General features: G+C 39.0%; 3 protein-coding genes across 10 annotated transcripts in view; 2 read left to right on the forward strand and 1 right to left on the reverse strand.

The window, feature by feature from the left end:
- Positions 1-2,506, forward strand: part of IPP (intracisternal A particle-promoted polypeptide) — a 41,854-nt gene extending 39,348 nt beyond the window's left edge. For all 7 annotated transcript variants that reach the window (XM_029949147.1, XM_029949148.1, XM_029949149.1 and 4 more), the window contains one exon: positions 497-2,506. In XM_029949147.1, the coding sequence (XP_029805007.1) occupies positions 497-721 (225 nt within the window). In that variant the 3' untranslated portion in view covers positions 722-2,506. The remainder of the gene's footprint in view (positions 1-496) is intronic.
- A 1,867-nt stretch (positions 2,507-4,373) lies between these two features.
- On the reverse strand, positions 4,374-9,815 carry TMEM69 (transmembrane protein 69). Its single transcript, XM_029949154.1, has 3 exons — positions 8,828-9,815; positions 6,788-6,927; positions 4,374-5,746 (listed from the first exon to the last, which is right to left on the reverse strand). Exons 2-3 carry the CDS (start codon positions 6,827-6,829, stop codon positions 5,036-5,038), a joined length of 753 nt encoding a protein of 250 aa, XP_029805014.1. The 5' UTR covers positions 6,830-6,927; positions 8,828-9,815; the 3' UTR covers positions 4,374-5,035.
- A 139-nt stretch (positions 9,816-9,954) lies between these two features.
- The window catches only part of GPBP1L1 (GC-rich promoter binding protein 1 like 1), a 65,019-nt gene continuing 51,002 nt past the window's right edge, over positions 9,955-23,971 (forward strand). The window contains exon 1 of one of the 2 annotated variants that reach the window (XM_029949153.1): positions 9,955-10,106. The gene's annotated coding sequence lies outside the window, so the exon portion shown is untranslated. Of the gene's footprint in view, positions 10,107-10,536; positions 10,684-23,971 lie in introns of those variants that run through there. The other variant, XM_029949152.1, reaches the window with a different exon arrangement.

The following is a 23,971-nucleotide window of genomic DNA, read 5'->3' on the forward strand; positions in this document are numbered from 1 at the left end:
AGGGGGGAAGAGAGGTGGTGGTGATGGTGGAGGGCACTTAAGGGGAAGAGCACTGGGTGTTGTATGGAAAACAATTTGACAATAAAATATTATGGAAAAAAATGAATAAAAACATTAAAAAAAAAGAAAATAAATAAATAAAAGTCCTTCTGTATAGAGAAGGTTTTTTCTCCTTGGAGCTTTGTGGGTTTGTGTTGTGTGTGTGTGTGTGTGTGCATTACCTACTTACATTTAATAGAACTAATTTTACAGAATGCCTGCTTGTATTTGATTTCTAGATTTTCTCCTGATCATCACTTATAATTAATCACAGACATATTTTTCATTTGTTTTCCTCTAAACTTGTTACTTTTCTACACCTACTCAAAGTTTATTTATAGACTGGATTGTGAGTTTGAAATTTAAATATGTTAAAAGAACTAGAGTATCTGACTTCTCAACAGTTTTCTCTATTACCATTTTATGATTCTGCCTTTTTTTTTTTTCTCTAAACCAGGAAAAGTGGGTTGAAGTTGCCTCGATGAAAGTGCCTAGAGCAGGCATGTGTGTTGTGGCAGTTAATGGGCTTCTGTATGTTTCTGGAGGTCGATCTTCCAGCCATGATTTCTTGGCCCCAGGTACCTTGGACTCTGTTGAAGTTTATAACCCTCATTCAGATACATGGACAGAAATCAGTAACATGATCACCAGTCGTTGTGAAGGAGGTGTTGCTGTACTATGAAATATAAAGCATAAGGGAGCACAAGAAACATTTTGAAAATGTAGGATCTGACTCTTTGCAAATCACACATGTATTTGGTGATTCTGTTGAGTTTTCCTTGTATTTGGTAGGTAGATGACTAAAGAATGATTTTTCTAAGAATTTGAGGAGAGATATGGAATATATCCTAAATTAATAAAGAACTCACACAAATTAGTGAGGCTTACCAATAGAAATGCTGTTTATGCTCTAGAATTCTCCCCTAAGGGAAGAGTCCTAATTGTAAAAATGATTTGCTAGAATCTTCTTGACTGATAGCCCCTTTAGCTGCTTCTCCAGGGCAAGCCAAATTGTAACATGACCCTTGGGTGATGTAAGAATATTAGTGAGACAGTTTAAAGATGTCTGTACATTTATGATTCAGTCTACAGCACAATTTTCCATGTCCATAGTTGAACCTACAGAGAAAAGTCAATGAAACAACTCCCTACTTTAATTTGATGCCAGGAGTTTTCACTAGCCCCTGACTTTTTATTAGCAGCAGATACACTGGGAGGGACATGTGGGAAATATCTAGCTATCTGTATAGATGTTTATATACATTTTTGCCTATTGTTAACAGGATTAAAAAAGCTTTTGTTCACTTCTGTTTTTTGTCTTAATGCTGAAAATGTGAGTGAAGAATTACTAGGAGGTTCTTTTTTTTTTTTTTTTAACTAGGAGGTTCTTAAGTGAGAGTCTGTTAGAGAAATTGGATGATATAATGGGTAACAGAGCCTAGTGGGAAGTGTTAAATTTCTTTCCTATTTTCTAAGTAGTTATCAGTTTGGCTTGGGAAGAGGGAATTTTATTACACTGTCAAGCTTTGTAAAGCTTATTTGTACTTGGGCAAGTCTAAGTATGAACTTAGTACAAAGCCTACTGCCTGGCTTGAAGAAAGTAGAATTGTAGGTACCTATGAAGCTTTTAATAGATATTTTTAAGTTGAAGGGACTCTGACCCAAAGCTGCTTCTCAAAACTTTTCATTTTTCCCGAGAAACATTCTAAAGAATTTTTCTCCATCCAGTTCTGAAAGGAATATTATGTGTGTACATGATCATCATTTTATTTATTTCTACTAGTTGTTTGGAACCATATACATTATAGGTCTTGCATACATTTAGGTTTACCTGTTAATTCCAGGATTTGATTTGTATATCCCTGATTTCCCCTTTTCTTTACTAAAGTTCTTCAGTGTACTGTTAACAGGCAACAGCTAATTTAGATAGAAAATCTTTGGTAAGCATTAAAGATTCAGGAAGCATTCATATCCAAAATATTTGGATTGGCCCACAAGGGTACTTTCTTTCATAACTTAACTATGTGCATATATTAAGAAAAGCTTATGAAGTGCAGACAAAGATCTATGTCCCTTTCTTTGGGGTGTCCTAAAAGTCTGAAGGGTCATAGATGCTTGATTGAGATCTATAAAATGTCAAGAATAAAGTATCAAGATCATTTGTAAATTATTTAAGTTCTAACTCATGTGCCTTTAATATTTCTAGTTAAGGAAAAATCTGCATTCTGATTCAAAAGAAACTTTAAAAATACTACTATAATTTAGTTCTCATCATTGCCTTGTGCCTAAAATGGCACTGTGAGGGGAGGCATTTTGTATTGCGGTAGCAGAAACATGTCAAGACAATCTGTGTTTGGACTTAACAGGTCCAGACAGTCTCTGTAAATAGATAATTGTAAAAATACTTATTTGCTGGGTAATGACACTGTTTTAAAAATAATGTACTAATAAAGTATGTTGATTTTTGTTTTCCTTGTATTATTTATAACTTAGTTTATTAGCGGTGTTCCTAGATCACCACCAAACTGTTATAGAATTGACTAAGTTTTTTAGTGTTTTGTTTTACCTTGAGGGACTTGCACATTTAGTTCTTACATTTAAATGTTTTCTGAGCAGCTATTAATGTGATCTTCCTTCAAAATATTTCACAATCTAATATACTTCAAGATGTCCTGTGCAATGTAAAGTTGGATTTACTTTAAAATGTTTTAAAAAATGTTTTGAATGTTTATTTATTGAGAGAGAGTATGAGAGGGGAAGGGGTAGAGAGAGGGAGACACAGAATCTGAAGCAGCAGGCTCCAGACTCTGAGCTTTCAGCACAGAGCCTGATGCAGGGTTCGAACTCCTAAATTGTGCATCATGACCTAAGCTGAAGTCTGATGCTTAACTGATGAGCTACCCAGATGCCCCTAAAATCACTTTTCTTAAAGAATCATACACTGTAATTCACTTGCAAAGTGCATTTACCTGCAGTGTTTATTGAAATTGGGCTATTAGCTTAAAAGCGACTTGCCCCTATTCTGAAAAATGATGAATTTAAGATCAGAGAAGTTTTAATTTGTGTAGTCCTCATGTAATTTAGAAGCAAACCAACACACTGAAAGTAGAATCTGAGAAAGAGCTTCTGAAGTGTAAGGTTTCTTTTCTTTAGTGTCAGACTGTAGGTAAACTATTCTCTGCATTAATAAAGGATTGTGTGATGGTTTCAGCTATGGATTTTAATCAGTAAGCTTCTCGATGATCAGAACAAGGTCTAGCTCTATGGTATTATATTTATTTGCTAGAGCTGCTGTAACAAAGTACCACAGAAATTTAAACAATAAATTTTATTGTCTCATAGTTTTGGAAGCTGGTAGTCTAAAATCAATGTGTTGATAGTTGGTTCCTTCTGAAGGCTAAAAGTAAGGTATCTATTTTAGGCTTCTCTCCTTGGAATGTAGATGGCCACCTTCATGTACACATGGCATTTTCCCTGTATGCATATTTATCTCTGTTTTCCCTTATTATAAGGAATACTGGTTAAAAAAAAAAAGAATGCTGGTAATATTACATTACAGCCTACCTTTATTCCCTCATTTTAGCCTTATTATCTCTGTAAAGACCCTGTCTCCAAAATAGATCACATTCAGAGATATCGGGACTTAGGATTTCAACACACAATTTATGAAAGTCAAGTTAACTAATACTTGAATGCATTATCCAAAGATCACATATATCAGGTTTTATTCTTAAGTTTACTGAATTATTTTGAAAGAGAGCAAGCCGGGGAGGGGCAGAGAAAGAGGGGAGGGAATCACTTGCAGGTTCAGCACTGACAGCACAGAGTCTGATGTGGGGCTCAAACTCACAAACCATGAGATTATGACCTGAGCTGAAATTCAGTCACTTAACCAACTGAGTCACTGAGGTGCCCCTACTGATTTATAGTCTTCTGCCATTTAAAATGTTTTTCGTTTTTTAGGAGACTAAATCTCAAGAGACCAAGTCTTCAAGGTAGAATCTGAAGTGTTGCTTTGGTTTTTAAAAAAACTTCTGTGAGTTAATGTATAAAACTAGATCACCCTGGGGCACCTGGGTGGCTCAGTCGGTTAAACCTCCGACTTCGGCTCAGGTCAGATCTCACAGTCATGGGTTCGAGCCCCGCGTCAGGCTCTGTGCTGACAGCTAGCTCAGAGCCTGGAGCCTGCTTCCAGTTCTGTGTCTCCTTCTCTCTCTGCCCCTCCCCCTCTCATGCTCTGTCTCTTTCTGTATCAAAAATAAATAAAACATTAAAAAAAATTTTTTTTAAAAAACTAGATCACCCTGCTTGTAAGAACATCAAAATGGCCCAAGTTTGACTTTTCCTAATTTATATATACTAGTGACTTTATTTTTAATTTTTTTTGACCAGCTGTTTGAAGATGGGGTTGTGTCCATAAAAACTGGATAAACACTGGAAAATGTGTCCAGCTTTTCTTTGAATATGGCTTCCCCCTTGCTATACTGCTCCCTACTGACTTCTAGAGCCACAGATCGTTTCAGCTTATATAACTAGATAGTAGATAAAATGAGCTTGGAAATGCAATTACAAGGGCCAACTACAATGACAACTCCACACTGGAACCACACTCATGGATACAAAATTTTCCTCTTATGGGAGAATATGCGTGTCTTTTTTCAATGATCATATGGCTCTAGCAAAAGAGATTTTCATTTTTATCATTGTATATATTTTTTTCATTTTACATTTTTCAAAACAAGTAAAACATTAAAATGTTATATATAATTTATATAGACTCAAAACGGGAACCTAAAGTGAAAATGATTTGTTAGGGATTTCCAAACTCCTGTCAAGTAATTCCTAGGAAATAAAGATTTCTAGAAATGAAGAAAAATCTGTGAAGAATAAATAACCACTGATGGGGAACAAAAGCTAACCAGAAGTAGAAAAAGGTGAAACCAAAACACAAGCTTGTAGCCAACATGCCAACGTCATCTACAGAGTAATTTTATATTTATTCTACTTGACCAGGCCTCTTGGGTCCTTCCTCTGGATAAATATCTTTAACTAGTAAAGTGATTATAAATGAAAGCACAGCCACAAGAGTGACTACTATCTTAAGGGCTTTGAACCAGTTGGGATAATGTGGCAAGAGAAAAAGTTCAATGTGTAATGCTACCCCCAAACCTATTATTACTGTGACTATAGCTTCACTGAGCCTTTCAGAAATAAGGAAGGCAAACCAGGAAAACATAAGAGGAGCTGTACTACTAGCTAAACTGAGGAAGTCTGGTTTGGCCGTACTGTCTTCTGGCAGAGCAAAACCCCATTTGATCCCTCCCAAGAAAGATAGGAAACTGGCTCCATAAGCCATCTGAGTAAAAGCTAGTAAGGGGATATAAGTCTCTGTCATCACCATGACCAGTGGTGGAGCAACGAAGGGGATTAGTCCTGCCAGAGTTATGTATAACACTGGCTTTGGGCTGTCAAGCAGGAAAGTCATGGTGCCTGATGGCTTGGCTGGAAGGACTTCTTGCTTCTGCTGCTTCTTATAGCTGCATGGGGAAGTATGATAGTATTGTGTCTTGCTCATATACACTGGAAATGATGAGAAAAACCAAGGCCTTGGGAACAAAGGGGAAAAGTTCTGCTGGAGACATGTCTTGAGAGAAGATGTTTCTATTCTGCTGGCTCCTAGTCGGAATGTGAAAGGGTACTTCAGCATCTAAAGAGAAATCAGAACCAGTAGACAAAAACAAATTTTTAAGTAATCACAATGTCTTAATCCCCAATTGAAACAATACAAAAACAAACCATCTGCTTTCTATTAGTACATCAAACTTACAAAAAGATTACACTATACAGTGATGTTAATGCTAGCTAAGGCTAGCAAATAGTTATACAACATGCAAAAGAAACTACTGAATAGAAACCTAGTGATGTATTTTTTTTCCTACCACTAATCTTACCCCATGAAAGAAAGGAGTATCTGAAAGAGGAACAGGTAAAGATTACACTTTTAGTATCTGGCATTTTAAACTGCCTCTTTTATTTATAACTTGCAAAAGCAGCAGCATTAATTACCATGGGAATGCTATTTTATATTGATAAAGCAATCTACCTTCCAATTTAGCTTTATAGACACTGCATACTTTCCATAGCTCCATTCCTTCCTACATGTCTCTGCCTACTTTCCTCTATAGGAAACCCATCTTTTAAAATTCAGCATGAACCATTCCCCAATCTGAATTAATGCTCTTATAATGTAAGTATCTTATGCACACTCCCATCATAATTCTCAGTAAATTTAAATTATGTTTGTCTCCATATACTTGAGAGCCAGAACCATATTTTTTGTCTTTGTCTACTTCCCAGTGCCTTTCATGGTCATGGCCAAAGTAAAAACTTTTCCTGCTGATTCTGTGCTGTAATGAGCAGACTCCAGACTTCACCTAGTTAAAAGATCAACAATGACTCAAAAAGCAATGGATGAAAGAAATTGTTTGGAATGTTCTTCCCTGCTTGCACAGCCCATTCCGTCTCTTCTGACCTATTTTTAAGTGCAATCTTAAGTTTATTGTTGATATACCCTATTCCCCTTCCATGTTATACTTTTCCAGAGGTTACTACTTGACATATGAAATAATTTGTTTTACCCACCCTTTACTGCATCACCTAAATATGTAAGAATAAATATTTTTGTCAATTTTTTCACTGCTTTTGCCTCAGCAAAGAGGTGCCAGCAAATTTTGCTGAATAAACCAACCTTTGAAGATGCTTGAGAAAACTTCTGGATGAAATGAAGCATATTGGGTCCAATTAAAAGTCTTGCTCAGGAAGATGGCAGGCAGTTCTGATTAATGCATTTTTACAGCTCAGTGGAGGGGCAGAATCAGAAGTATGTTGCTATGTACAAAACAAGACATCACTTAATTTTATTCATTTTATACATATTTTTTATAAGTAGTAACAAGAATTTTTTTCCATGTAACACACTTTCCTTTGAAAATAATCACTGTGTGGTGCCTGTGTGGCTTAGTGGGTTAAGCATTTGGCTTCGGCTCAGGTCATGATCTCACGGTTCGTGGGTTCGAGCTCTGCGTTGGGCTCTGTGCTGATAGACAGCTAGCTCAGAGCCTGGAGCCTGTCTTCAGATTCTGTGTCTCCTTCTCTCTCTGACCCTCCCCTGCTCATGCTGTCTCTCTCTCTCTCTCTCTCTCTAAAATAAATAAAGGCAATAAAAAAATAATTTAAAAAAAGAAAATAATCAGTTCTCAAAAAAATCAGTAACACGTTACAGATCCTTTTCATCTCTGAACCATTCTTTTCTTTTTTCTTTTTATTGATGTTTATTTTTGAGAGAGAGAGAGCGTGTGTGGGCAAGCGAGGTAGGGCAGAGAGAGTGAGACAGAGGACCCAAAGCTGGCTGTACTCTCAGCAGGGCTTGAACTCCCCAACTGTAAGATAAAGACCTGAGCTGAAGTCTGGACGCTTAACCAACTGAGCCACCCAGGCACCACTGAATCATTCTAGCTTTTGCTGTTTGGTGAAATGGAAAAAGTAATGCACAGACACAGAAGATCTGTATTTTACAAACACCTCTATAATTCCCCAGCTGTGTGACCTTGTGTAAATTGTTTCCTTTAAGTGCAGTTTTCTCATTAAAACTGAAAATTACAGCTTTTTTCACCTTAGTAAAAGTAGCAATCAATACAATTTAGCTGTGAACCAAGCACTGTAACTATGTGTTTTATATGCATTAACTCAATTAATACAACAACATCAACCTAGTGCTGAAAGAACACATATAGCCTGTTAAATGAGAGTGACGATTTTGAGGTCAATTTGTGTTGGGATCCTGGCTTCACCACTTACCAAGTATGTGATTTTGGACAAGCTATTTAACCTTGTTATGTTGCAGTTCACTCACCTTTGAAATAATTAAAAAGAACTAAGGAGGGTCGTTATAAAAGTTAAAATGAAATAAAACATGTGAAAAGCTGGGAACTGTCCCTGACACAAAGTAAGCACTCAAAAAGTATTACGTATATTCCCATCTTACACAAAGGGAAATAGTTAAGAACACTGTCTAATGTAAGCAGCCAGTAAAGTGATTGAGTGAGAATATGAATCTAGATCTGTCTTACATGAGTTTCATTCTTAACCAGAAGTATGGGTGGCTAAAAGATCCAAAACCCACATTTGCTACCTAATTAAACAATTTAATGAACGAATTTCCAGGTCACAGCCCCTAGGGCTGGGTAGAGAAAACTGTATACACCAGTCAATGTTTCCATTCTATAACATAAAGACCGAGGGAGGTAAGTTATCCCAGTCCTACGAATAGATCTTAGATGGCGCTTTTACACCCTTTCCTGACTTCGAAACACACATATCTGCAGGGCCCACACATTCACTGTTGCTCAAAATCACCTGCTTTCAGACCACCCCCACTTTAAATCTCGATGCTCTTCATTTTCGGGACTCCTTATGCACTATGACCACGTGCTTTCCAACTCTGGGTTGTTAAAGGGAAAGAGTGATAGCCTAAATCCTGGAGACAGCAACTAGTGAGGAAATTAAGGGCAAAGACCCAAGGATTAATCCGCTCAATTTAAGTGAAAACGGACGGTATCTCCATTGTCCCAAAGGGAAGACTTGCAAAGTGCAAAGCCTCAGAATGAACATTTGAGAGAAAAGTGTCTGGACAAAAGGGGCCCGACAGTGCCCCCGGGTTTGATGTGCCCTCAACCTTTGGTGACCCCATTCCCAATCTTCACCCTGTGGCAGTCGCCCTGCTACTTACTTGCCAACTTGGAATCAGGAGCTAGAAAGCTGAGCCGGAAGAATGGCCAGGTATTCAGGAAAAAGCAACTTCCGGCAGATGGGTGGTAACACTCCCGTCCCCGCCCCCTCCAACTTCCTGAGCACAGAAAAAAGGAGTCCGGGTGGGAACTTGACCAGCGCTGATTGTTTCCCATGCCAGTCTTCCCATCTTGGGCGATTCTTTTAAATCTTAATTTGGAAGTCGGTTTTTGGAGTCTGTAGGGTGCCTGAATGGTCCTTGCGTCTTGCTTCTAGGTTTCTCAGCCAACAGAATGTGATCCTCTGAGTTCGGGAAGGTAGAGTCCAACTACTGAAACAATCTCAGAGTGATAGTGGTGTAGGAAGGTAGGAGAGATTTGGAGTCCAGGTCAAGAGTGACTTGACCAAATTGCTTGCTATCTCTGGAACTCCTAAGAGGGTTTCTAGGATCGATGGGCCTCATCTTACTCCGTATTAGGGTCCTTAATTACTAAGAAGAAAAAAACTATTTTTACTTCCATTCTCCATGCTTGGACCTGGAAGCTTCATTAAGAAATAAAGAATACGAAGGGCAGGACTTTTGCTTCCATGAAAGGTATGGTGATAAGAGCATTGGTTTAGGTTGATCTGACAAGCTAGATCATTCTTTCTGTTACCCTCTGTTTTAATTTTTATTTATCAGCTCTGTGACCCTGGACAAGTTTCTCTTCTCTGGACCTCCATTTCGTAGGCTATCAAAGGAGACAGCGTCGAGCAATTTGAGCGTTCATCTGAAAACAATAGAGCTTAAAGGGCCCACGCTGGTCAGTTCCTCCAATACCTCAGCTAGGTAATCTAGCTCCCCGGTTGCTGGACACCGTATGTATGTTTTAGCGTCCTGTGCAGGATGGGCCCATTGCGAGCTCTTCGTAATAATAACCGCTTCTAATCGCGATAAGCTTTCACTTTTACTTCCCTCTGTCATGGCAGCGCCGCCCCTTCCAGTAGTGCGATATCCAATGAGGCTTTGGGTCAGAGAAACAACTTCTCCGCCCAGGCCTACGAGCAGGCTCCGGACAGGAATCCGCCCAGCGCTGGGCGAAGGCCGTGACGCCAGCCCTGAGGCGGGACTACCACTCCCAGCGGGTATAGCGCGTCGGGACCAGCCGCGCAAGCCTCAAAAGGCCGGCGGTGTGGCCCGCTGGGGGCTGGAATCTTAACGACAGGCGCGCACTGGGAAGAGCGGAAGGTGGGAAGGGTCGGAAGACACAGGATCCTACGAAGCCGGTTTGCTAGTGCTTGTACGTGTAGTTTGGGGATGCGAGCATGCTCAGAAGTGGGGTACAGGAGGGTGAAGGGGCGGAGAAAAGCAGTGCACACATACATACCCACCCACTCATTCACACACATCCAGGCCCTGAGTTGGGCCGGGGGATAAGAGGAGGAATACCAAACTCGGCTGGTCTCCTCCTCTCAGGCGCGAGTAAGGGCAGAGAATTCAAGTCGGCAGAGGGGTTGGGGCACTGCCTCGAGAGGCTGTGGCGGGGGGGTGGGGACCACGCATGGAATAACTGCCGTTCACGCGGCGGAACGTTGGCTGCGTGGGGCGCCGAAGGGTCACCAGAACAGGGTTCCTGCGCTTGCGCTCCTGTGGGCGGTGCGAGTGGGTAGGGGTGTGTGAGGCGTGGTCGGAGGGGGGAGGGCCCGACTGGTCGTTGCTCCTCCCCCCTTGCCCCTCCTGGGTCGTGTGGGCCGGGCAGCCATTTTGGGAAGAGCTTTGTTATGGTTGTTGGCTCTCCACCTTCGCGGGTTCAGGAAGCTGGGGACGCGCCCTCATACGCCGCGTATGGTCCCTTGCTGTAGCTCCGCTGCTGCAGGGTGAGTAGGGGTTCCGGACAACGGGCGGTAGGGGATCTTGAGTCGTCCCGGCTCGGGGCTCCGCCCGGTGCTGACCAACCGGCTGTTGAAACTAGTTGAAAGCGGCTTTCTCACAGGTGGTTGGTATAGGTCGGCCTCGGGAAGTGGAAAGGAGCCAAAGGGCCCACGGTCCTGTGGTTCAGACGGGGCACCTCCCCCCGCGCGAGGAGCTTTGCAGTCGAGTGTTGCAGCGGCTTTGCCCGAGCGCTCTTACTTCAACTTTGGTCTTCGGGTCGGAACGCTCACCTGCGGCTCTCAGGCTCCTCTCCAGGCGTTCCGGCTTGTTGGTGGTTGGGTGGCTTGGTTTACGGGTTTCTTTTTCTTTCTTTCTTAAATTAGAACCAAGGGCTTTTGTTTTCCAGTAAAGGAAAACCTAAGGAGGAAAAAATAGTGTAAGTCAAATGTGGGACCTCTGAGGGGAAAAGAAGAGCTTTAACCACCAGCGTTTCGGTTCTCCGTGGTAGCGTGGTATTTTCTTTGATTTAGATTAAGTCGGTATCCAACACCTACGGATCTCCTGCCTCCAAAAAAAAAAAAAAAAAGCTGGTTGATCTTGAAGAGTTTTAACGAGTTATTTTTTACTGTTTTAAATCTACCTTTCCACTCCCGTGAAATTTAAAAGAAAGGCTGAATCTAAAATGGCTGTAGCTTGTGAAGTGCCCTAAGCTTCGGTAACTTAAATACATTACCATGTCTTAAATTTTTGGTTGTTTCTTCTACGAGGGCAGCAGCTGAATCTTTTGATATTTTGGTCTTCTTGCAGTTGGTGTCTTGAGTCCTTGCTAGGTGAAAACATAGGTGAGGCTAAAGAAGTTTGCTTACTCTAAAAGTTTACGTAAGAGTGGGTGCGGTTGTGTGTGGGGGGGTTGCTTATGGTTTTGAAATTGTGCTACGATGGTAATTTTATCAGTCAACTTTGTGCTCTGAGTTTGGTTTGTCATATTTGTTGAAATACTTATTCTTAACTTTGATATTTGCTGCTTACCGGGAAAAAAAAAACACAGTTAATGGTGTGGTTCATGTTTTAGTAACAGAAGTCACACTTCTGTAAATCCAATCCAAAAGTTAAAGTGATTGGTAGTCTTCAGAAGACTCAGGTTTGTAATTTGACAGACTTCCGAACTTTTCTGGCCTTTTCTGTGTAATACTTGAAAGGGAATCAGAGTGCTCTTAAGTTTGGGACATTGATTGCAACGCTGTGACAACTAGTGAAACCGAACTAAAGATGTGGAGTGCCTGATTGTTGTGCCCTTTCAAACAAAAGGCTGTCTTTTTGTTTGCCCTCCTCCCTCCCCCTCTTTTTAAACCTTCCGATCCAGAAGTTTAACTGAAAACAAAAAGGCATAGAATGGAAACCAAAAACAGATAACTTCAGTATTTGGGAAGGTGCTTGAGTTTCAGGTTGCAATCTGCCTAAAAGATAATAAAATGCTAATTAATGGTGAATGAGAACTTGGAAATTAATAGTAAAATAAGCTGTCCTCTTCCTTAGGGAGTCAGTTTCAATTTAACATACTACATTCTTTTTTAAAAAAGTTTATTTTTGTCAATATTCCTAGGATTTTTTTTTCACTTCTAAATTATTTTGGTGATTTTACAAGGAAAACATTGGAAGTGCTCTATAGAAATTACAAGTCAGCTGCTTTGTGTTTGGCCATTTGCCTTTGAACCCATAAACTTGGATGCTCAAAATGGTTTGTACGTGTTGATATAAATATAAATATTTCAATTGATTCTGTATAGTTCTTGAAATAAGGGGAAATGTTAGGAAGTCTTTATTTTTAATAAATGCATTTCATGGGTTTTTTCATCAGTTTAAAAGCTTGGCTGAGAGGGACATATGCAAACATTTTAATAAGATGTAATGATTTGTAATGATAAATCTGGTACACGTTTCTGCTTATATTTATTTTTTTGTTTGTTGTTTATTTATTGAGAGAGCATGCACACGGGAGGAGGGGCAGAAAGAGAGGAAAGAGAATCTCAATCAGGCTCCCAGCTGCCATTGCAGAGCAAATGCGAGCTGAGCCCACTAACCTGGAGATCATAACCTGAGGTGAAATCAAGAGCCAGACACTCAACTGACTGAGCCACCCAGGCGCCCCTCTGCTTATAATTCATTTTTAAATTCTGTTATAGATACAGTACACAATTGTGAATCATACTTCAGCAGATGGCATATCTTTGTTTTATGGTTAAATTATATGTACTTAGTAACAGTGATAACTACTGTGCAGAGACCTAAGCAATCTGTTTCTAAGTCATTGTGCTTCACCATTTTGAGTCTTTATTGGTGAAAATGAGACTGGGGGGGGGAGGGTGCCTGGGTGGCTCAGCTGGTTAAGGGTTTGACTTCGGCTCAGGTCATGATCTCACGGTTTGTGGGTTCAAGCCCTGCGTGGACTGTGTGCTGATAGCTCAGAGTCTGGAGACTGCTTCGAATCCTGTCTCTCTTCCCCTTTCCCATTCATGCTCTGTTTCTGTCTCAATAAATAAACATCAAAAAAAATTTTTTAAAAGAAAATGAGACTATGGGAAAGGTGAAAGGCACAAAAATTTTAAAGGATATCAGACATAACTTTTGTAGTGGGTTATTTATGATTTCCCAAATAGATGAGTGGAAAAATCTAGGTGGTGCATAGATAACATGTTACTTCATATATGACCATAGTTGCCGTTGTCTGTTAATATTTGGTGAGATGAGATCTAGATGTCCAAGTCATTTCTAAATCAGACTCTGATTTTTATTTCCCATTGTAGTGTGCCCAAAACAAAATTGACTTCACTCAAACTAGTTAAGTAAAAAAATAGTTAAGAAAGAATACCTGAACCTTTTTTGTTCACAGGTAATCTTAACTAATAAGGTAAAATATTGCTAATGTTATGTAAATTGAATTTTTATAGATGACTTCAGATATCCCAGGCAAGTATTTAAAAGAGTCAAATACTTATTTTCCTTTACTAAAGCAAACAATCAGCCTTTAATTTTTCTCATTTCAAGATATGCTAGAGGCTATACTGTGGTGCCAGTTTCGGTGTGCTAAGAGCTAGAAATTCCTAAATGACCATAAAACATTTTGCCACCAAAGAACCACGTAGTTTAATAGAGAAGTGGAAAATGTTCATAGGATAACAACATAGAAAGCTATCTTTCTTAAAGAAGTTGACTTTTAACATGCTTATTATGTTTACCTTCCTTTTCTATGATAAAACTGCTTTGCCTTAATGTTAACCACATGTCAGGCTAGACTCACTAGCATGAACCAAATCTTAGTATACTTTTCTGAGCATGAGGTCTCTGTGCAGAATACATTTTGTTTTCAGGATAATCAAATTCATTTAAATTTGGCAATACTTTAAATTTAGATTTCAAACTCTTATTTCTGCTGATTGTAAGTTTAAATTTTGTTATATAAAAATTTCATTTCTGAATGATTGCTATCTTTGAAGTATGTTTTGGGGGCTCTGTGGCTAATTAAAAGGTAGAGCTATTTCAGTGTTACTGCTGTGTGTTTATGAATTTTATTAGCTCTACTTTTTAATTAGTCTTATGAGGTATGATGGGAAGGGCAGTTTATTGTGGGCTTCATAAACTATAGGCTGTGATAGAGTCCAATATATATTATCTCATTACCCTCAGAATACTTTTCTAAAAATAGGTAATATCCCTTCTACAAGTGAGTGTACAGAGGTTCCAAGAAGTTACATTATTTACATAACATAATGAGAGATCTGGATTCAGGCACCTTTCTCTGATTCTAAAGCTCAGTTTCCACCACATCTGGTGCGGAGACGGCATGGTGTGGTAATTAAGGGCACCAGTTATACAGCCTGGATTTGAATCTCAGCATCGCCACTTATAGCCTGGTGACCTTGGGAGAGTTTAAAGTGAAATTTCTGTACCTTTTCCTTCCTCTGTTAAATGGGGATAATAGTAACTTCTTGTAGAGTTACTGTGGCAAATAAATAATATTTATAGGGTTCTCAAAAACACTTCATGCACTTCATGGGACTCTTGGGCACTTCATGCAATTCATGAGGCACTTGGGTGTCGCTCAGGTCATGATCTCATGGTTTGTGAGTTCACACTCCACACCATGCTCTGTGCTGATACTGTGGAGCCTGTTTGGGGACGCCACCCCCCTGCCCCCGCCTTGCAGCATGTGCACGTGCACTCTCTCTCTCTCAGAATAAACTTTAAAAAATGAAACCATACACTTCATAATTGTTAAATAAATATGAAATTATCTTTAATGAAATGTTCTTTTACCAATCAAATGAATTTTTGTGAAATCTGAACAGAATGTTGCATGTGAAAGTTTTTCTTTCTGAGTCATTTTTCTGTTAATTTTTCTAGTTTATCTGGAATAAGAATCTAGTTCTCACATACTATAATTGATAGTCTTTCAAGCTTCTTAATTTTTATCTTTCTTCTGTGTTTTTTTCCCCTTGCACTTTGTTGAAGAAACTAGATTATCCTGCACAGTTTGCCACATTTGAGATTTTTCTAATTTCTTATGAATTGGTAGTTGGGTATTGAGGCTTAGATTGAGATTGGTGGAGTGGGAATGAAGAGAAGACTAACTTCATAGGTGATTCTGTGCATTTTGGGATTTTTTTTTCAGTGTTTTTCATATATATCATTTTCTTAAAATTTGTCTATTGAGCAGCAAAGGGTAATTAGATGAGTTACTTGTCCTCCTTTGATAGGCATGTAAAATGGAGTGTTTGGTTTGCTGACTTAATGTTAATTTCCAGGCAGTTTTTTCCTGTCCTTTTTTTCTTCCTAGTATGTATTTATGGTGTTATAAAATTGAGCTGAGTATGCTGGGTTTGGAATGGTTTTGTTTTCTGGTTTTGGTTACTAGTGAGTCGTTTTCTCAGCGTATTTGGTTTGAAAATTTTTCTTCTCAGAACTGTTTTCCCCCACTGCTTATGCCCCACTCCCAACTCCCTTAAGCACTTTATTCTTATCACCTATTGAATGCTCACTATAGGCCAAGCTCTTCTCTCCCCACCCCCCTGGGGAAAACATCCAGGCATATTCTTTTTTTTTTTTTAAATGTTTATTTATCTTTGAAAGAGAGAGTGTGTGAGCAGGGGAGTTGGGGGAGACAATCAGAAGCAGGCTCCAAGCTGTAGCACCTAATCCCGATGTGGTGCTCAAACCCCTCAGCTGTGAGATCACGTAACATCGGATGCTTAACTGACTAAGCCACCCAAGTGCCCCCAAGGCATATTCTTAACACTACCTGTATTCACCGTTTAATCCTCAGCTTTCCAACCGTCTCCAAATCACAGATAAAGATTCTAAGAAAAAGAGATAAATTGACTTTCCCAGAGTTGCGGCTAAGTACATGGCAGAACCAGCTAGATCCAGTCTGCTCTTCTACCTTAAAAGTAATGTTTGGATTGGAAGCCAAGTTTATTCTTCAGAAGAGATTTTTAGAAATGGTCGTAAATTGAGGCGCCTGGGTGGCTCAGTTTGTTAAGCATTCAACTCTTAATTTTGGTTCATATCATGATTCATGGTTCATGTGTTCAAACCCCATTTTGGGCTCTGTGGTGATAGCATGGAGCGCTCTCATCCTCTCTGCCCCTTTATCTCTTTCTCTCAAAAAAAAAAAAAAAAAGAAAAAAGAAATGGTTACAAATTTTTTTCGTTTTTTTTTTCTTTATGTCTTTATTTTATTTTGAGAGAGAGACAGAGAGTGAGCGGGGGAGGGGCAGAGAGAGAGGGAGACACAGAATTGGAAGCAGGCTCCAGGTCTGAGCTGTCAGCACAGAGCCTGATGCAGGGCTTGAACCCACAGACTGTGAGATCATGACCTGAGCCAAAGTCAGGTGCCCAACCGACTGAGCTACCCAGGCGCCCCAAAAGAAATGGTTATAGGTAAAATGAACTTGAAGTAAAAATGTGTGTCTTGTGACACATTACACTCCTGTTACACCCTCTCAGTTATAAAAATGATAAATTGTTTTTTCAATGTGACAAATATTCTGTTCCCTATTAGGGAGTTGGAGCCTTTCAGGGTCAGTGGAGCTGCAAAAATTTGATAAAAGTATATCGCTTTTGAATGGCTCATTTGTTCATAGTGTAGTTGATATAGTGACTTTTGAAGCAAGTGCTATAAAAACGTTTTTGCTGCTTCTAAAACCTTACGGTTTCAGATACTTGCGTAAATCTAATGCACTTAGTTATTTGAATCTTACGGCCAATAAATTTTAATGTGTCTGGATTGCATTAGGTAATAAATATATTTCTATAATAAACTATTCTTATTTAGAACTTTTGTGATTTAAGAGTGTTTAGTTATGGGTGCAGCCAATGTTGGTTACCATTGAATGATGCAGTATTGGAAAGGAGATTATGTGAAAAAGGTTTTACTCTTCAGAATTTTTATAGTTTGTGAAATTACTTTCAGGAACGGTTATTTTGAACAATGAAGCAGAAGGTGGCACAGTGATTAAAGTGTGTGAAAATGGAAAGGATTCCTGTGTTAGACATTCTAATTGGGCTTTAAAATGATCCTTTGTTGTTTCTTTTGACTGGTTACCATTTTAAACCCCTTCACATGTAGTCTTTTTGTGAATCTTAGGGGGAGAGGAAGGAAGCTGGAGAGGCTGTATGTATGTAACTTGATGCAAACACACATACATATACATACACATGCACTTTCTGTCCTGAACACCTGGCAGTTGTGACCCAACTTGTGCCAGTCACATACACTTGATTGGGAACTTGCATCTGGTGTGAGAGATGCAGAGAAGCAAGGACAGATTAGAATCCATTCATTTGGCTGGTGGCAGTAGCCATGGCAGTACCCGTGGGGGAGTTTCCTAGGGGACTCTTCTTGTGGCGTGACCTTGGTTGGTGATTTTTGACTGCTTAGTTTTACCTTGGTTTTTTGCATGTTTGCAAAGTCAAGAAGGCTCTCATCTATTCTCTGAACTCCCAATATGTTTCTGATAAACTCTTTTTCTATTTAATTTACCTAAATATGGTCTTTTTTGCAGCCAAAGATCCTGATTTATAAAATTGGCTAATATAATTTGCTCTTATATTATAGGTTTTGTTTGTGACTGCCTCTATTTAGGGTAGTCTCCTAACTCATGAGTGAAAAACTTACATGAATGTATTTGTTAAAGACCATCTTAGACAAGAATTTTCCCTTTTATCCACTCCCAGTTTAAAAAAAATTTTTTTTACATTTATTTTTTGAGAGAGAGAGAGAGTGAGCAGGGGAAGGGCTGAGAGAGAGGGAGAACACAGAGCTGGACATGGAGCTCAAATGCACTGCAAGATCATGACCTGAACTGAATTCTAACACTTAATCAACTGAGCTACCCAGGAGCCCTATATCCACTCCCAGTTTTTAAAAGCAGTAGTTCTCAACCTTTTTAAAATTTAGCTGGAGTAAGGCTTTTGCACTGTAGTAAAGCTCCCTCATATGATTTTCTGTCTTTTCAAGATTCTTTTAGTATTTTCAAAGCAGTACATGTGCTGGATAGAATATTGGGAAATATGCAAAAATAAAAGCATTCTCATCATCCAGAAATCACTAACATAACTTTTGGTGCACTTTTTCCAGATCTTTCTCTAAGCACATATATGTAGGTTTTTATTTTTATTTTATGAAAATGAGATTAACTTATACCTTGCTTTTTTAGTTGGTAATACCACTCTTCATGTGAATAAATGTCTATTTCCTCTCATATCCAGGTGCTATTTCCCCCAGTTGATCTAAAGTACAATCATACAGCTAGTTTATTCGTTGCTAGTATCTGATCCAAAACCTTGTTGCATGTAACAATTTATAATGTTTTTGTTTATTTATTTTTATTTTTAATGTTTATTTTTGAGAGACGCGTGCATGCGGAGGAGGGGAAGAGAGAGGGAGACAGGATCTGAAGTGGGCTCAGAGCTGGTAACTCAAACTCACGAACCATGAGATCATGACCTGAGTCAAGACGCTTAATCGACTTGAGCCACACAGGCGCCCCTGCATATAAAACTTTAATTTCTTTGTGTCTCTTTAATCTAGCATACCTTATTTTCAGTGACACTTGAGTTTGAGACTATCTGTCCTGAGAATGGTTTTGTACAGTTGCATTCTTTGTTGTAAAGTTTGTTCTTTTAATTCCTGTATCTTTCTCTTAAGTGTACATCTTAAAACTTGATAGATTCACATCAAAACATGTTTGGCTAGAACACATCATCGCTATATCTCATTTTGCACAGTACTATAAAAAACAGAATGCCTGACTGGCTCAGTTGGTTAAGTGTCCAACTCTTGGTTTGGGCTCAGGTCATGATGGTTTATGAGTTTGTGCCCTGCATTGACAATGCAGAGCCAGCTTGGGATTCTCTCTCCTCCCTCTCTGCCCCCCTACTCTGCTCGTGTTCTTTCTCAAAATATTTTTAAATAAAAATATATATTAATAAAACACATAATATCTCATTTATTTCATAATGCTGAGATTGATTTTGGATTAAGGTGATAGTTGTCTGATCCATTGCTAAATGATGAGTCTTCTCTCCTTGTGATGAGAATACTTTGCATGGTGTTACTTTGCACTGTAAGTTCCCAGTTCCTTATCAATCTTCGTATTTTTTTAAAGTTTATTTATTTATTTTGAGAGACAGAGCGAGCAGGGGAGGGGCAAACAGAGGGAAAGAGAAAATTCCAAGCAGGCTCCGCACTGTGAGTGCAGAGCCTGATGTGGGGCCCGAACTCACAAACTGCGAGTTCATGACCTGAGTTGTAATCAGTAGTCGGATACTTAACAGACTGAGCCACTCAGGAACCCCTGTTGTCCTAATTTCTTTTTTTTTTTTTTTTAATGTTTTATTTATTTTTGATAGAGAGACAGAGCATGAGAGGAGGAAGGGCAGAGAGAGAAGGAGACACAGAACCAAAAGCAGGCTCCAGGCTCTGAGCTATCTTGTCTGCACAGATCCTGACACGGGGCTCGAACCCACGAATGTGAGATCTGACCTGAGCCGAAGCCGGAGGCTTAACTGACTGAGCCACCCAGGCACCCCTGTCCTAATTTCTTTTTTTTTCTTTTTTTTTTTTTCATAATATTTTATTGTCAAATTGTTTTCCATACAACACCCAGTGCTCTTCCCCTCAAGTGCCCTCCACCATCACCACCACCTGTCTTCCCCCCCCCCATGTCCTAATTTCTTTAAGGCTACTTTATTGAGATATAATTTACATAATCTAAAATTTTTAAATTTTATTTATTTTTATTTATTTTTAACTTTTTGTGTGTGTTTATTTAATTTTGAGATAGAGTGACAAAGCAGGAGTGGGAGAAGAGCACAGAGAAAGACAAAGAATCTGAAGCAGGCTCCAGGCTCTGAGCTGTCAGCACAGAGCCTGATGTGGGGCTCAAACCCACAAACCGTGAGATCATGACCCGAGCCAAAGTTGGCCACTTAACTGACTGAGCCCCCCAGGCGCCCCTTATTTATTTTTAAATGGTTATTTTTGAGAGCTCTAGAGAGGAAGAGAGAGAAAGAGAGTGCATGCACATGGAGAGGGGCAGAGAGAAGGGGACAGAGGATCCAAAGCAGGTCTCTGTGCCAACAGCAAAGAGCCTGATATGGGGCTTGAACACAGGAACCACGAGACCACTACCTGAGCCAAAGTTGAATGTTCAACCAACTAAGTCACTTAGGTGCCCCTAAAATTCACACATTTTAAATGTACAATTCAATGATTCTTTTTTTAGTATGTTCACAGAATTGTACAACCGCTGCCACTGTCTAATTTTAGAACATTTTCATCACCCCAAAAAGAAACCTCATAACCATCAGCAGTCACCTTGCCCTAAGGCAACTGCTAATCAACTGACAACCACTAATCACTAACCCCTTTCTCTCTCTATGGATTTTCCTAGAGTTTTTGTATGAATAGAATTATACAGTATATGGTCTTTTCTCATTTAGCATAATGTTTTTAAGTTTCATCCATATTGTGCTGCATATAGTGTTCAGTTTGTTTTTATGCTTATGGTCTGTTGTATGAATAAATACGTTTTATTTATCAAGTCATCTGTTGATGGGCTTTTGAATTGTCACGTCTCTGTGGCTGTTTATTATGAACAATGCTGCTGTGAACATTGAGGTACAAGTTTTTATGTGAACATATGTTTACATCTTTCTTAGATCTTTCTAGGATTGTAGTTGCTAAGTTATGGGAATTCTGTATAATTTTTTGAGAATCTGTGTTCCACACTGCTTGCACCATTAATACATTCCCACCAGCAGTGTCTGGTAGTTTTGGTTTTTCACATCTTCAGCATCACTTGTTATTATGTCTGTCTTTTTTATTACAGCCATCCTAGTGGGTCTGAAATAGTATCTCATTGTGGTTTTGATTTACATTTCCCTCATAGCTAATGATGTTAAGCATTCTCATATGTTTAGTCATTTGTATATCTTCTTTGGAGAAGTGTCTATTCAGATCCTTTGTCCACTTTTTAATTGTGTTGTCTTTTCATTGTTGAGTTGTAAGAGTTCTTTTTAAAAAATTTTTTTGAAGTTCAATTGAGGATGGAAAGAAGATGTAAGAGATTGACAATACTCATACTTTGGAAAATTTATCATAAAGATATTATTTTCCCCATATTGATCTAGATTGGCTCATTACTGTTCTTTTTTTTTTTTTTCTTTTGGCATTGATTTATTTTTGAGAGAGAGAGGGAGACACAATCCGAAGCAGGCTCCACGCTCTGGGCTAGCTGTCAGCACAGAGCCTGACGCGGGGCTCAAACCCACGAACTATGCGATCATAACCTGAGCTGAAGTCAGACGTTTAACCAACTGAGCCACCCAGGCGCCCCAACTCATTACTGTTCTGAGCAGTGTCATAACAACCTCCCACCCCATGCTTGTTTTAAAATGTACATGAGGGGCACCTGGGTGGCTCAGTCGGTTAAGCGTCCAGCTTCAGCTCAGGTCATGATCTCATGGTTTGTGGGTTCAAGCCCCGTGTCGGGCTCTGTGCTGACAGCTAGCTCAGAGCCTGGAGCCTGCTTCGGATTCTGTGTCGCTGTCTCTCTCTGTCTCAAAAAATAATTTAAAAACATAAAAAATTAAAATATACATGAAAGAATAGCTAGAGTCTTCAATAAGGTATGTATGGGGGGAGGCCTTGGCCTAATTTATATTAAGATCTTATTATAAAGCTATAATTATTAAGGCAGGTGGTAATACCTTGGGAATAGATAAGTAGATCAGTGGAACGGAAGTCTGGAAACAGACCCATACATATAGAAATAATTTATAATAGAGCTGGCTTGATAAATCAGTGGAGAAAGAATGACTCGAGGACAGTTGGTTACTCACATGGTAAAAAATGGAATTGGACCTAGACCTCATACCAGATACAAATCAGTGATGATTGAAGTCTGAAATGTGAAAGGCAAAACTAAAACTAAGAAGACAACATAGGTAAATGATCACATTTAAATTTAGAACTTGTGTTCCTCAAAAGATAACCCATGAAGTTGGAAAAGATACTTGAACCCTTAAGATCAGAAGATTGGGATCTCTTGTAATTTTCTTACTTCAGATAAGTAACAGAAAGATCAGCAACCAAAGGAGGAATGGTTAAGAGATAAAAATTGGTATTTTATATATATAAAAAAAAGGAAACATGACAAAGAGATTAAAAGTGCAAATGAAGACCACAATAAGTGATCATTTTATACTTAACCAGCTGAACAAAGAATAACTGCCAGTCTGGCAATATGTAGCTTGGTGAGGGTGGGGAACAGATGGAACTCTTAAAATAATCGTTGCTGGTGATGTAAACTAACACCTCATTGCAAAGCAGTATGAGATTACCTTGTGACTGTGAAACTGTACTGCCTTGTGGTCAGCAATCCTTTCATTTATTTATGCACTCATTCAGCAAATATATATATTGAGCACTTAAATGTCAGACAGTGTTCTTTTTGCTTGATTCATTGGGAGACAGTTAAAGATAAGTTACTTAGGTAATCAGTGCTATAGGAAAAAGTTAACTTATTAGAATGAAAACTATCAACTTCCTTTTTTTTTTTAACTTTCATGGATGTGATTTCTTTTTAAAAATTTTGAAATTAAAAAAGTTTAAATTCCAGTTAGTTAACTAAAGTGTTATATTGGTTTCAGGTATACAATATAGTAATTCAGCACTTCGATGCAACATCCTGTGCTCATCACAAGTGTACTCTTTAATCCCATCACCTATTTAAATCCATCCCCCGTGGGGTGGCGGGGTGGCTGGGTGGCTCAGTCGGTTAAGCTTCCAACTTCAGCTCGGGTCATGATCTCACAGTTCGTGAGTTCAAGCTCCGCATCAGGCTCTGTGCTGACAACTCAGAGCCTGGAGCCTGTTTCAGATTCTGTCTCCTTTCTCTCTGCCTCTTCTCTGCTCACTCACGCTCTGTTTCTCAAAAATAAACAAACATTAAAACAAAAATTATTTTAAAAATCCATCCCTCCACCCACTCCCCTTTGGTAGCCATCAGTTTGTTCTCTATAATTAAAAATCTGTTTCTTGGCTTATCTTTCTCATTTTCTTCCCTTTGCTTGTTTTGTCGTTGCTATTGTTGTTTTGCTTTTTGTTTCTTAAATTTCACATATGAGTGAAATGATATGGTATTTGTCTTTCTCTGACTTATTTTGCTTAGCATTATACTCTCTACCTCCATCTGTGTTGTTGCAACTGGCAAGATTTCATTTCTTTTTTATGGCTGAGTGATAGTCCTGTGTGTGTTTGTGTGTGTATATATATGTATGTATGTATGTGTATACATACATACATACATATATATACCACATCTTTTTCTAAGATTTTATTAAGCAATCTCTACATCTAGTGTGAAGCTCTAACTCACAACCCCGAGATCAAGTCACCTGCTCCACCAGTTGAGCCAGCCAGTCACCCTTACACCACATCTTATGTATCTGGGATATTCATCAATTGATGAATATCTGGGCTGCTTCCATATTTTGGCAGTTGTAAGTAATGCTGCTATAAAGGTGCGTGTATCCCTTTGAATTAGTGTTCTTGTATTCTTTGGGTAAATACCCTGTAGTGTGATTCCTGGATCATAAGGTAGTTCTATTTTTAACTTTGTGAGGAACCTCTGTACTCTTCCACAGTGACTGCACTACTTTGCATTCCCACCTACAGTGCATGAGGGTTCCTTTTTCTCCATATCGTCAACACTTGTTTCTTGTATTGTA

Source organism: Suricata suricatta, chromosome 8 (genome assembly GCF_006229205.1).
Source record: "Suricata suricatta isolate VVHF042 chromosome 8, meerkat_22Aug2017_6uvM2_HiC, whole genome shotgun sequence".
NCBI classification, from domain to species: Eukaryota; Metazoa; Chordata; class Mammalia; order Carnivora; family Herpestidae; genus Suricata; species Suricata suricatta.